At 40.4% G+C, this 14,598-nt stretch overlaps 1 protein-coding gene across 1 annotated transcript in view; it reads left to right on the top strand.

Annotated features, from left to right (window-relative positions):
- LGR5 (leucine rich repeat containing G protein-coupled receptor 5) overlaps positions 1–14,598 on the top strand; it is a 127,191-nt gene that overhangs the window by 108,950 nt on the left and 3,643 nt on the right. The window contains exons 12-17 of the mRNA XM_043447171.1: positions 1,767–1,832; positions 3,006–3,077; positions 10,057–10,128; positions 11,106–11,231; positions 12,275–12,420; positions 14,344–14,427. Of these exons, the coding sequence (XP_043303106.1) occupies positions 1,767–1,832; positions 3,006–3,077; positions 10,057–10,128; positions 11,106–11,231; positions 12,275–12,420; positions 14,344–14,427 (566 nt within the window). The remainder of the gene's footprint in view (positions 1–1,766; positions 1,833–3,005; positions 3,078–10,056; positions 10,129–11,105; positions 11,232–12,274; positions 12,421–14,343; positions 14,428–14,598) is intronic.

The raw sequence follows: 14,598 nt of genomic DNA, 5'->3' as shown, positions 1-14,598 counted from the left end.
TCACCCATTAAAACTGATAAGTAGGGAGGCAGTATTTAAATTGCATCTGTCTCCACAATGTCACACAGAATGGTAAAGCACCTGAGTCTACAGCGGCCTACACTGAGGCTGAGGAAGTCCCTATCTTACTATTTTCAAAATACGTCAATCTATAGTATTAATTTGTTCTTTATAACAACCCATATCTTCTCATTTAAGGAGAGAATTGAAAAAGGCATTAATGCTGCGTTCAGCACATCAACCAAGTAGAATTAAAGTTGGGAGCACAACCACAGGTCCTGACCCGTACTCCCGTCTGCTGTATGTTCTGGAAGGAGAGGTCTGAGTGCTCCCTTCCTGTGGCTGAGTACCTGCTAAATGAGGCAGCATCACTGCACATGAGTGATTTTGCCTCCAAGTGACTTCTCTTCCATGGGAATGACTTGGCTATGCATGGCTGTCCCCACTGACTAGCTGGTGATCTTAGTCATTTTTCTTTGTGTGGGGATCAACACAATGTTTCCCTCATAAGGTGACCACTAGGATTAAACAAAATAATTCAGGTCAAGCTGTAAACATGGTGTCTATATATAAGAAGTGCTTGATCAGTGTTAGCCATGAAAATCATTAGGTAGAAGGTAGGTAAGAGGTAACACTGTGTCTTTATGTAGAAGTCTTCCTGTGCCTCTACTGAGAGTCACACAGAAAGGGTTGGTCCCCTTGCAGTCTGTGGAGATGAGCAAACCAAATTATTGTCAGCTTTTATGTGTGACCACTTTATCGCATTCACTACTTTTCGAAAATACACACGATATTGTTAATCAAGTGTTATTTGTGTATAGATGCAGAGTATTTTTTTCACCAGTTTGGTTTGGTCTTTTAAATCTCTAGTGTAAACTACAAATTTGTGTTTCCACACAGCTTTATATGAATTATTCATGTGTAGTAAGTTGAACTGTACTTCTATTTAAATTCCATGTATTCAATAAATATAAGATAAAGTAATCAATTACAAGAATAAAATAATTTAAAATACACTCAGAAAACAGTATGGATTTTTTAAGTTGTATAGGGTGATTTGGTTTTAAGATTTAGAATCAGGCATGAAAATAAATTAGCTGATTAGCAGATAACTTTTAAAACATGAGACAAGATTTTTTTAATATCTATCTGTTACTTTATCTACTAGCTTTCTTTTTTTAAGCTTTCTGAAAATTACCATGGCTTGTTTTAGATTAGCTATATTATACTATAAATATGTCCAGATGTTTTTGTTATTCTGTAATTTGTTGAGTTTTGGCTGAAGACTTTCTTAGATTTTTTCCCGCCTTGTAATGATTGATTTCAAAGTTAGTGCTGTGTTTTGAATTGTTGATGGGATTTTTTTTTTTTCCGTTGATTAGAAAAGAACCAACAGTGACTCTCTTAGCTGTAGAGATATAGCAGCTCTTAGAAACAGAGGCACAATTATTTAACTTAATTTGTACTCGTTTCTGTAAGATAATAGCTAGAACATTGTAGATCATCACTAACAAAATATAAATAAATTCATTAGATAAATTATTTAAATCAATTAAAGAAGTATAACAGTTACATTTCAGTTGACATCTGAATCTACAGCTTAATCCAATAATGCCTATGACTACCTGCTTCATGTCAGGGCTGGGGAAACATTCAGAGTCTGCCTTTGGGAGCTGGATCATCATGAAGGGAAAGGGAGAGAAAAGCATATTTCCTGACGACTAATATGTAACAGATTTTTCCCTTTTGTACCTTCTGTTTTTCAGAGACCTTTCTTACAACCTGCTAGAAGATTTACCCAGTTTTTCAGTCTGCCAAAAGCTTCAGAAAATGTATGTCTGTAAGAGTCTCTAAGTCACCAAGTGAAACCCAAGAGCCAAAACTCACATTTCCAGGGGTCATTGGTTTGCTTACCCTGTGGTTCACTGGGGAGGCACGTGAAGCTTGCCCTTCTTACACACATGACTGCATATGATGGCTGTAAAGCTGGGAAACATAGATAATATTATTTTACCATACATTACACTATAAGTAAAGCGTTTATTGTAGTTTCTTCTCCCCATACTGGTATAGTAATGAACTGGGTTTGTTTAAGCTCTGCATTTTTTTCTAAACTTATACCTTCAAAGAGTGGCATTAATATCTTTTTTTTCCTGAACACAAGTGAAACTCCTATGTATGGCATTCATTTTGAAAACTGGGGAACTTGAGTTTATTAGTATGTTTGCTTCACGATAACCACCTTCAGAGGAGATTCCACATTTGTCTTATTTCAGGTGCTACTGATGCTTCTTCTGCATAAAATAGTTTAGAATTCCTCTCTTAAAATTGCCTCCTGCACTAGACATCTGCCTTTTTGAGTCATACTTTGGTTTTGATCAAAACAATATTAACCATCTATCCTTTGCCACTTAATTTTTCTCTGAATGCCTTTGGGCAATTAAGGGAGGGGGAAAATCCATCTTTGGAAGATAAACATTTGACACTCCTGAAGACCCTCAAAGAATATAAGAAAGGCTCAGAAGGCAGAACCTGGAGAGGCATCCTCAAAGTGTTGGAATGATGCTGCACTTGGAATGTAGCTCTAGGCCCAGCAGCAGTCCACCTGTAATACAGGACACTCGGGTTTGATCCCTGGGCCTGCAAGATTCCCTGGAGGAGAACATGGCAAGCCACTCTAGTATTCTTGCCTGGAGAATTCCATGGACAGAGGAGCCTGATGGGCTACAGTCCATGGGGTCTCACTGAGTCAGACATGACTGAAGTAACCGAGCATGCTCACCCAAAGGAATAATAAGTATTTGTTTGAAAGAGAGGCAGTACTTATTTAAGTGTATAAATTGTCATGTTCTTTTTAAAACAAAAAGAAATTTTTTCCAGTGGTCACTTGGCAGTCATAGTTCATGTGCTCCTTGATTGAGAGAAGGTAATCCCTTGTAAAATTTCTCTGAAGACTTTTTGAAACTGATGACTCTGAAGTCAATCTCTGGAACCTGTCATTTCAGAGACCTGCGGCATAATGAAATCTATGAAATTCAAGCTGACACTTTCCAGCAGTTGTTCAGCCTCCGATCTCTGTGAGTACCGCCTCCCAGTACTTTCCCCATCATAGAGCAGTTTTTATCTCTTTTGGGTCTTCCTCTAACAGTTTCTTTTCAATGTATGCATGTACTGTTGGGTCTTTGTATGTGTATCTGCCATAAGAAGGCAAATAATTTGCTCATGACCATTTCCAGGAACAAGTTCAAAAGTAGTAAATTTGCAGTCTGCTCTTTGCCGGTCAGCAGACATGCAACTTAGATAAAGAGGAAGGAGGCCAAGCTATTAAATAGCCTGCAAAATGTGCTTCTTTCTCATCCAGGAATTGGCAGAGATTTGTTTGGCATGCAAAAACAGGGTGACCACACAGTTCTTCCTGCCTGTTTTTCTTTCCTGGTCAGTTTTTCAGTGCAAGTCTCTCTGAGCACATAAGAATCACCTGGAGGTGACTGTAAACAAATTCAGAGTCCAGGTTCTCACCTGCCTCCTGAGTTAGACCCTCTGGAGTGGGGCCTGGGAATCGACATTTTAACAAGTACACAAAAGTTTGAGCACACTGTCCTCGAAAATGCTTCTGTTGCTCAGATGACTAGGATTTGTAAATATTAAATTCTATTCTATGATTGAAAATACCACATATTAACTATAGGTTTTTTAGAAAAAAAAAACTTAGTAATAGATTTTTTTATGTAAGTGAGACAGTTAAAAAAAAGTTTAAACTTTTCCATCCTGAAACTGGATTTCAATGTCATTTATGATGGCAGTATGTAATGTTTAAACTGCAGGACATAAACCTTTTCCTTCCTCAAGTTTTTCTTAACATTTAAGAGACCATGTAGGTGATCACTTACCTAGAACCAGACATCCTGGAATATGAAGTCAAGTGGGCCTTAGGAACCATCGCTACAAACAAAGCTAGTGGAGGTGACTGAATTTCAGTTCAGCTCTTTTCAAATCCTAAAAGATGATGCTGTGAAAGTGCTGCACTCAATATGCCAGCAAATTTGGAAAACTCAGCAGTGGCCCCAGGACTGAAAAAGGTCTGTTTTCATTCCAACCCCTAAAAAAGGCAATGCCAAAGAATGTCAAACTACCGCACAATTGCATTCATCTCACACACTAGCAAAGTAATGCTCAAAATTCTTCAAGCCAGGCTTCAACAGTACAAGAACTGTGAACTTCCAGATATTCAAGCTGGATTTAGAAAAGGCAGAGGAACCAGAGATCGAATTGCCAACATCCGTTGGATCATCAAAAAACCAAGAGAGTTCCAGAAAACATCTACTTCTGCTTTATTGACTATGCCAAAGCCTTTGACTGTGTGGATCACAACGAACTGTGGACAATTCTTAAAGAGATGGGAATACCAGACCACCTGACCTGCCTCCTGAGAAATCAGTATGCAGGTCAAGAAGCAATAGTTAGAACTGGAAATGGAACAACAGACCGGTTCCAGATCGGGAAAGGAGTACGTCAAGGCTGTATATTTATATGCACAGTACATCATGAGAAACACTGGGCTGGATGAAGCACAAGATGAAATCAAGATTGCCAGAAGAAATATCAATAACCTCAGATATAGAGAGTCATCTGCAACCACCCGTATGGCAGAAAGCAAAGAAGAACTAAAGAGCCTCTTGATGAAAGTGAAAGAGGACAGTGAAAAAGTTGGCTTAAAACTCAATATTCAGAAAACTAAGATCATGGCATCTGGTCCCATCACTTCATGGCAAATAGATGGGGAAATAATGGAAAGAGTGAGAGACTTTATTTTTTTGGGCTCCAAAATCACTGTAGATAGTGATTGCAGGCATGAAATTAAAAGATGCTTGCTCCTTGGAAGAAAAGCTATGACCAACCTAGACAGCATATTAAAAAGCAGAGACATTACTTTTCCAACAAAGGTCTGTCTGGTCAAACCTATAGTATTCCCAGTGGTCATGTATGGATGTGAGAGTTGGACTGTGAATCTGAGCCCCAGAGAATTGATGCTTTTGAACTGTGGTGTTGGAGAAGACTCAGGAGAGTCCCTTGGTCTGCAAGGAGATCCAACCAGTCCATCCTAAAGGAGATCAGTCCTGAATATTCCTTGGAAGGACTGATACGGAAGCTGAAACTCCAATACTTTGGCCACCTCATGCCAAGAATTGACTCATTAGAAAAGACCCTGATGCTGGGAAAGATTGAAGGCAGGAGGAGAAGGGGACAACAGAGGATGAGATGGTTGGATGGCATCACCGACTCGATGGACATGAGTTTGAGTAAGCTTCGGGAGTTGGTGATGGACACGGAGGCCTGGCATGCTGTGATTCATGGGGTCACAAAGAGTCGGAGATGACTGAGCGACTGAACTGAACTGGACTGAACTGGACTGAACTGAACGGAATTGAAGTGACCATACCCCCATAAAATAATACCATTCCTCAAAACATGTTAAATTCACCTTTAAGAATCACTTTCTCCCAGAATTTGTCTTGAAAACCGTTTTGCTCTGAATTTAATTGTGTTGCCCTTTCCTTACTTTCCGTCTAAAATCATCTAATGAGTTTCTTTTACTTTTTAAAATAAATGTCAAACCAAAAAATGCATTACCTACTTTTTTAACCCACCTTATTCACCAGGTTGGAGTTCTGGCTGTTAAAAAATTAACAGTTAATTTTTTAACAGAGTTAATTTTTCACTGTTTAAATTTAACAGCCAAAAGTTAATTTTTTTAAAAAAAGAACTTTTTTTTAGTTGATATTTTTAATAATTGGAGAAGGAAATGGCAACCCACTCCAGTATTCTTCCCTGGAAAATCCCTTGGACAGAGGAGCCTGGCGGGCTACAGTCCATGGCATCGAAAAATAGTCAGATAAGACTTAGTGACTAAATAACAAAGAAATATTTGATAACACTGCATTGTATAATTGTATTGTATAATTGTTCTACACTTTGCTGAGGGTGTAGAACTTATATATTCTTCACCAAAGATCCATGGATTTACTCTCCTGGGTCACCGTCCTCACCCTCCTAACCAGCCTGTCCACCATCAGTCTCTACCCATTCATCTCACTCTCCAAAGAAAATCTTTCTTAAGCAGAAATTGATTCATGTCACTTCCCTGCCTCAAGAGTCTTCCCTTATTCCCCTACTGTGTTTAATACCAAGACCAAGCTTCCCAGCACCACCCTTAAGAACCTGATCCCAACCCCTGGAATCACCTCTGACCCATCAGCTCCCAGGACCTGACACATGGGCCACTGTTTCTCCTGGTCCTGTCACCCATTCCATTACTCCCCACCCTCAGCGTGCCCCCGTCTCCCCCAGAAGAACAAGATCTCCTGTCTTTGAACCTGCTCCTCTCTGATGTGCTTCGCACGTTCTCTGCTGCAGGACTCAGCACCACACACTGCCATCAGCTAGACCACGCCTGGCCTGAAAGTGGCAAGGATTTTTTCATTTTCTTATCCCCAGGGTCTAGTGCAGTGGTTCTCTCATTATTTATAAGAGCTGTTAGAAAACCCGAACAAACATTTTGGCCAACCCAATGCTTTAAGGATTCCAAACAAGTTCTGTGCAAAATATTGGGGACTCTGGAGCCAGTTTGCTTAGATTTAATCTCAGCTGCTGAGTACTCTGCGACTTGGAGCAAGTCACTTAATACTGTGTGTTTTATTTCTCACCAATAAAATGGGGCTAATGATAACACTTACCTTACAGAGTTGTGCTGAGGGTTTGAGATTTTATGTGTAAAGAAGCTGGTGACCATACCTGTCACACAGTAAACATGCAGCAGGTCGCTGTTGCCGCCGTCATTGTTAGAACAAGCACATATGCTTTCAGGGTCACATAAGTGAGCGCTCCCACAGGACTCGGAGGCAGTTCTCACAGTCAAATCCCCTGGTGGCCCCAGCGGACGGACACCTCCAGGTCTTGGCAAGCAAGGGACGGGCATGTAGAAAGCAGCAGCGTGACGGAGACGGGGGCTGAAGAGACAGGGAGGAAGGAAGGGTGTTTCCAAAACCCAGGAGACCTGAGGCACAGACAGGGCACGCCGTGGTTGAGGAAGTGCACAACTGTGCCAAGATTCCAAAACCGAGGAGCAGACTACAAGCCTCCAATTGCTGTCCTCCGGGGACTGCCACTGGGAGTCCAACAGTGAACCTTGGGGAGCCTTGAAGGTGCAACCTGAGAGATCAGGGCAGGAGAGGAAAACTGGCTCCCCTGGGCCTGTTGGGAGGATCACAATGCACAGGTTTATGACTAGGAATGGAATTACTGTCCTCTGAGCATATAAGTGCTGCACTCAATATGCCAGAAAGTTTGGAAAACCCAGCAGTGGCCGCAGGACAGGAAAAGGTTAGTTTTCATTCCAATCCCAAAAAAAGACAATGCCAAAGAATGTTCAAACTACTGCACAATTGCACTCATCTCACACACTAGCAAAGTAATGCTCAAAGTTCTCCAAGCCATGCTTCAGTACGTAAACCATGAACTTTCAGATGTTCAAGCTGGATTTAGAAAAGGCAGAGGAACCAGAGATCAAATTGTCAACATCTGTTGGATCATTGAAAAAGCAAGAGAGTTCCAGAAAAACATCTACTTCTGCTTCATTGACTATGCCAAAGCCTTTGACTGTGTGAATCACAGCAAACTGTGGAAAATTCTGAGATGGGAATACCAGACCACCTGACCTGCCTCCTGAGAAATCTGTATGCAGGTCAAGAAGCAATGGTTAGAACTGGACATGGAACAACAGACTGTACATCAAGGAAAAGGAGTACATCAAGAGTGTATATTGTCACCCTGCTTATTTAACTTATATGCAGAGTACATCATGAGAAATGCCATGCTGGATGAAGCACAAGCTGGAATGAAGATTGCCAGGAGAAATATCAATAACCTCAGATATGCAGATGACACCACCCTTATGGTAGAAAGCAAAGAAGAACTAAAGAGCTGAAACCAAAGAGATGAAACTGAAAGAGGACAGTGAAAAAGTTGACTTGAAACTCAGCATTCAAAAACTAAGATAACAGCATCTGGTCCCATCACTTCATGGCAAATAGATGGGGAAACAATGGAAACAGTGACAGACTTTATTTTGGGGGGCTCCAAAATGACTGCAGATGGTGACTGCAGCCATGAAATTAAAAGATGTTTGCTACTTGGAAGAAAAGCTATGACCAACCTAGACAGCATATTAAAAAGGAGAGACATTACTTTGCCAACAAAAGTCTGTCTGGTCAAACCTATTGTTTTTCCAGTGGTCATGTATGGATGTGAGAGTTGGACTGTAAAGAAAGCTGAGCACTGAAGAATTGATGCTTTTGAACTGTGGTGTTGGAGAAGACTCTTGAGAGTCTCTTAGACTGCAAGGAGATCCAACCTGTCCATCCTAAAGGAGATCAGTCAATATTCCTTGGAAGGACTGATGCTGAAGCTGAAACTCTGATACTTTAGCCACCTGATACAAAGAGGTGACTCATTAGAAAAGACCCTGATGCTGGGAAAGGTTGAACTGGGAGAAGAAGGGGATGACAGAGGATGAGATGGTTGGATGGCATCACCGACTCGATGGGCATCAGTTTGAGCAAGCTCCGAGAGTTGGTGATGGACAGGGAGGCCTGGCGTGCTGCAGTCCATGGGGTTGCAAAGAGTCAGACACGACTGAGTGACTCAACTGACTGAATGAGGTGGATGAACCGAGAGCCTATTATACAGAGTGAAGTAAGTCAGAAAGAAAAGTAAATATTGTATATTGATTCACATATATGGAATCCAAAAAGACAAGGCTTATGTACCTATCTGCAAGGCAGCAATGGAGATGCAGACATAGAGAACAGACCTATGGACACAGTGGGGGAAGGAGATGGGGGACAATTTGAAAGAGTAACATTGAAACATATACATTACCATATGTAAAAATAGGTAGCCAGTGGGGATTTACTGTATGATGTAGGGAGTGTAAAGCAGGGCTCTCTGACACCCTAGAGGTGTGCGGTCGGATGGGAGGTGGGAGGTGGGAGGAGGGTTCAAGAAGGGAACATATGCTTACCTGTGGCTGATTCATGTTGATGTATGGCAGAAGCTAACACAATATTGTAAACCAATTATCCTCCAATTAAAAAAAAAAGCTTTCCAGTTTCCCCCAGCTTTGGGGGGACTTTCAAACAAGAATGTAAATGTCCTGTGAATACCCTTTATCCTAGGTGACTTAGGGGCCCAACACCATGAATAAATTACTTTGCATTAGAGAAAAGTTGACAGTGGTCATTTTCAGTTGCCTCAAATGTCTACGCTTTAGCTCCCCTTTTGAGTCATGAATTTTAAAAATACAAATTTTAAGTCCCTTGCTCTTTTTTAAAAATGTGGACGTTCTTATTCTTGTAAGTTACCTACATGTTGTTAAACATAGGTGTGGAGGAGAGGGGCCAGTGAATTTCTCAATAAATTATAGACTTTGTTATCAAAGAATTTTACTTCTAACATATACTAGCCCTTTTTTCCTTCATTTCCCAGTTAAGAATTTAAATGTCCATCCTCTTTACCAGAAGTGTTTTTGAAAGTATCTCTGTGTTTATCTTAAGGTCTGACATGCATGGACAATATACACAAATTCTTTTTGGGTTTCATTACATATCTGGGGACATTTTATAACTTAAAATTTACTTGCCCGTCAGAAGAAGAGCTTCAGAAGTTCCAGTCTCTCCCGACCCCCACTCATCTTAGAAATGCCTTAATAAAATTTTACAACCATGTTAAAGTCAACTTTTTAGCAAGAAGAGAATAAAAACTAAAATATCCACCTGAGTGATTTTCCTGGATTGATTTAATAAACAAGGTTGCTTTACAATTCTCTCTTTAATCATTTTATACTATCCATACCTGCATCTGAGGATGATTTGATAAAGTTAATTGTCCATGTCCTGAATGGAAGTTAAATTTTGTTAGAAGAATGAATATATATGGTAAAACTTCACAAGGTCTTCTTTTATATAATCTTCTCACTTGCCTTTTTTTTTTTTTTAATAGGAATTTAGCTTGGAACAAAATTGCCATTATTCACCCCAATGCATTTTCCACCTTGCCATCTCTAAGAAAGCTGTGAGTATTTCATGACTTGTTTATGGCATGTCTTTTGATAATTGGGCACTATCTGATTAATCAAAAATGAATGTTGGTTTTGCTGGAAAAGCCTGGGCACAGAATGCTGAGTCCTAAGTGTCCTGCACGCAAGAGTGGGATCAAACCAGAAAGGAGCACCCCTGCCCCCTGTCCCCCCCAAGGCCTTGTGGATCCTTATAATCGAAGATCTGGGTGACAGCTGGCCCCCGCTCCCCAAGGCCGTGTGGGTCCTTATAATTGAAGATCTGGGTGACAGCTGGTTCTGGTTATTGAGGGGAGATTTTCCATTTTTGCAAGCTATCAGGTGGAATGGAGTAAGACATCAGTTCCTTTCTAAAGGGCTTTCATTTCCCAGTTTGCCATACTGACTAACAGAAAATCTTCCTGTCCATTTTTATCCTCCCTTTCCACCCCTTGCTTCTTCCTCTTCTCCACTCCCCTGTCTCAGAGAGAAAGAAGGAAATGGGTCAGGCAGAAGTTAAAGAGAGAAGGAAGAAAATAAAACCCAAACCATGTTTTCAAATTAGATGTAGCACCTTCCACTGGATTTTAGATGTCCCCCCACCCCACCCCCTGGCAAAATTGAGGCACAGCAAACCACTCTAGTATCCTTGCCTGGAGAATCCCAGGACAGGGGAGCCTGGCAGGCTACAGTCCATAGCATCACAAAAGTGTCGGACATGACTTAGCACGCAGCACATCGCATCTGGCAACATCAAGCTGAATGTAGAAATTACAATTTGGATATGATTAAAACATTTTTCTTTCTGCAATTCTGATTGCAGATAGAAAAGTTGTCAGGAGCTAAAACCAAAATGGTTCCTTTTACCATTAAGAGTAAGGACCCTGCTTAGAGGTTTTTATGGAGCAGTTTAATAATCTTGAGGTTGCTTTTTTAATGTAATCGTTTTATGCTAACACAGACTAAAAGCCAATTGTTGTTTGATGTTTTGCAGGGACCTCTCGTCCAACCGCCTGTCGTCTATTCCTGTAACTGGGTTACATGGTTTAACTCACTTAAAATTAACAGGAAATCATGCTTTACAGAGCTTGATATCATCTGAAAACTTTCCAGAACTCAAGTGAGTTTGTCATTAAAGCTAATAAGATACATTTGTGGTCATGTGAAATAATAGACGTGTTACAGTGGTTTTCAAAATTTATGGGACTCTTTTGAATTCCATTTCATGCCTTCATGTCCCCCACCTCTGGGGCATTGTTAGGAAAAACCCTGGAGTAGGAGAATAGAATGTGTCTTCCTGACTACATTTCCTTTGTTTCTCAAAGATGCCTCCTGGAACATAGAGTTCATAGAAAGAGTTTGAAAACCACTGATCCATGAGATAGAAACTAGAACATGTAATTAAATAACATTATAACATAATTGTACTCCTGTTGACATTTTAAAATTCATCTTGCTTATGTATATATGTTCTCATAAAATGTATTAAATTAATATTTGTTTGAGGAAGTAATGCTCTTTAAAACCTGTCACACTTATTATCAATAAAGAAGTCCCTTTAAAAATTTTATGTTCTTTACCACTGAGCCACCAAGGGAATATATATATATATATATATATATATATATATATAAACCACAGTACTTTTCATATAATTTTAAAACCCCAAAACAGAGTTTAGAAAATAAAAGAAAGGGAAAAAAGTCTATAAATACATCTAAAAACATTTTGCTATTTCCTTCCAGATTTGGTTTCCAATGTATTTTTAATTGTTAGACCACAGTACGTATACAAACTTATATCACATTTTTGTCACTTAACACTATATGATACTATAAATACTACTTAACAGTGCTACAGTTTCCCCAGCAATCCTTTTTTTTTTAAATGTTTTTATTATGGAAATTTTCAAGCACAAATGTAGAGAAAATAATACATCCATTGAACCTCAGTAACTCTCAACATTTCATGACAATAATTTCTAACTCCATTGTTATTATGCATAGCACTGTAACCAACATCTTTATGCACATAGTTAATCATTTAGATTATTTATTAAGGCTAAAATCTACAGGCAGAAGTACTAAGTGAAAGAAGAGCACTATATTTAGCAAAATCTGTTTCTTTAAGTGTGTGTTTTTGTTTGGTTTTGTTCCTTCAAAGGGTTATAGAAATGCCTTATGCATATCAGTGCTGTGCATTTGGAGTGTGTGAGAACGTCTACAAAATTTCTAATCAGTGGAATAAAGGCGACAACAGCAGTGCAGAAGACCTTCATAAAAAAGATGCTGGAATATTTCAAGTTCAAGGTAAGATCAGCTATGTCACTGACAAAACTGTCAGAAAGGGGCTTGAAAAGTCACAAACAGATCATCTGAGCTCCAGACAAGCCTCTGTATAGTCACCCCAGCAAGATGAGAATCAGTCCTGCTTTTTAAAGAGTCTCAGAGAAAGAGAAAACTCCTTTAGGACTCAGTCTGAAATGTCATCTTTTCTGTAAGTGAATTCTTCATACTTATCATTAGATCCTTTTTAGCATACAGTGTCCCCTGGGGTAAATATTAACACTGATTATCAGTACTTCCATAAACTTTGAAGAGGGTCTCATCCCTGTGGATACCTTTTTCAAACATGCTGCTGAGCTTTTTACTCCAGAAGATAAATATTTTTAATCTTAAACCCGAGTAGAGTGGAAGATATAGACATTTTAGGTGCCTCCATATTTCAGCAGAAGAGCTTAAGAATCCAACTTCTTACCCAATTAATCCTAAAACAGTCTCACCTCCTACCCCCCACAGGGCTATCTGTCAGGAAAGTGAAATGAGATAATGTCTGTAAGGCACTTGGCTTTCCTTGAAGTAAGACCTGACTTAAATAGACAACAATGCACCTTAGGCCACACCTGTGGTAACAAGCGGCTGCTTTTCTTTTCTTGCCAACCTTGCAAGTTTGCACAGAGTCTAAACAGACTGGCTTTTCTTCCTCTGGGTGTTAATGATTTGTTGATTCCCAAGCAAGTATGCTTTGTTCTGTCTGCACATTTCATTGACTTGGCTTCCTGCACACGTATCCGATTAAGGAGCAGGTATTCCAGCCCTTGGCTTTTTTGTTTCAGGCTATAGCGTGTGTCTTGCTGTTGTTCTTGCTTTCATTTTTGCTTTTCCTGCCTCATTCACCCTAATTTCTAGTACAATTATTCACCAGCCCCTCCTCCCCCTCAAAAACAAACAAACAAACAAAAACACAATTAGAATGTCTAAAATGTGCCAGGCACTGTTCTAGGTCCTAGAGGCACACAATGAACAAGAAAGAGGAGGTTCTTCATGGAGTTTATTTTCAGAGACTGTGATTCCCAATCCTGGGCTGTCTATTGGAATCAGTTTAGTTCAGTTCAGTCGCTCAGTCTTGTCTGACTCTTTGCAACCCCATGAATCGCAGCATGCCAGACCTCCCGGTCCATCACCAACTCCTGGAGTCCACCCAAACCCATGTCCATCGAGTTGGTGATGCCATCCAACTATCTCATCCTCTGTCGTCCCCTTCTCCTCCTGCCCTCAATCTTTCCCAGCATCAGGGTCTTTTCCACTATTGGAATTACACAAAAGTTTTTTAAAAACACTGATGCCTGAACCCCACATCAGACCAATTAAGTCAGTGTCTTGGGGAAAGCGTGTTAGATTTTTAAAAACTCCTGTTTCATGGGTAGCTGACCCAAGCACCAAGCAGTTATGTGATTTGTCCTCTGTTTAGCAGAATACCCCAGAAAGATGGAAACTTACTAATTCTCCCTCTTGTGTTCAGAGAACACAGTCCAGAACATCTGCACTGTAGCCATCTAAGCTAGAACATTGGATAAAGTGGTTCTTCCACTGAATGGAGAGACCCACGCTCTCTCTCTAATTTAGGTCAGAGCGATTTGGGGCCATAATGAGCTGCAGGGAACAAGAACAGAATGAGAGCGCTCCAACATCATGACAAGGAACCCAGGGTCGGTTACCATCCCTCGTCCCCAGTTCTGCCGGGATAGTTGTCAAACAGTACCTTGAGTGGAACATCCCAAAGCAACTACATCAGCGACTTGAGAGAAAGCCTGGGGAGAAGTGGGACGTTTGCCCTTCAGTTTCCTCTGGGACATTTCATGTCTCCAGGGCAATCCAGGGCTCTCCTCCCTGGGAGTTGGTCCCTCTAAAGAGAGACAGAACTAATCATTCCGGAATTTCTCATTCCTGCAGATGACCGTGATCTTGAAGATTTCCTACTTGACTTTGAGGAAGACCTGAAAGCCCTTCATCCGGTGCAGTGCTCACCTTCCCCAGGTGAGAAAGGCGTCACAACTGCCTCAGCAGTGGTACCCGCCCATTCAGCTGCACGTCAAGGCAAAATCCGTGCCATCTTAACAGCTCATCAATATCCCACCCCACACAGGCATTTAAAATACAAATGTCCATTCCCTGGAGTTAGTCTCCAATCATAAACAGGATTTTTAT

Source organism: Cervus canadensis, chromosome 25 (genome assembly GCF_019320065.1).
Source record: "Cervus canadensis isolate Bull #8, Minnesota chromosome 25, ASM1932006v1, whole genome shotgun sequence".
NCBI classification, from domain to species: domain Eukaryota; kingdom Metazoa; phylum Chordata; class Mammalia; order Artiodactyla; family Cervidae; genus Cervus; species Cervus canadensis.
This window is presented reverse-complemented; position numbering and strand designations above follow the sequence as displayed.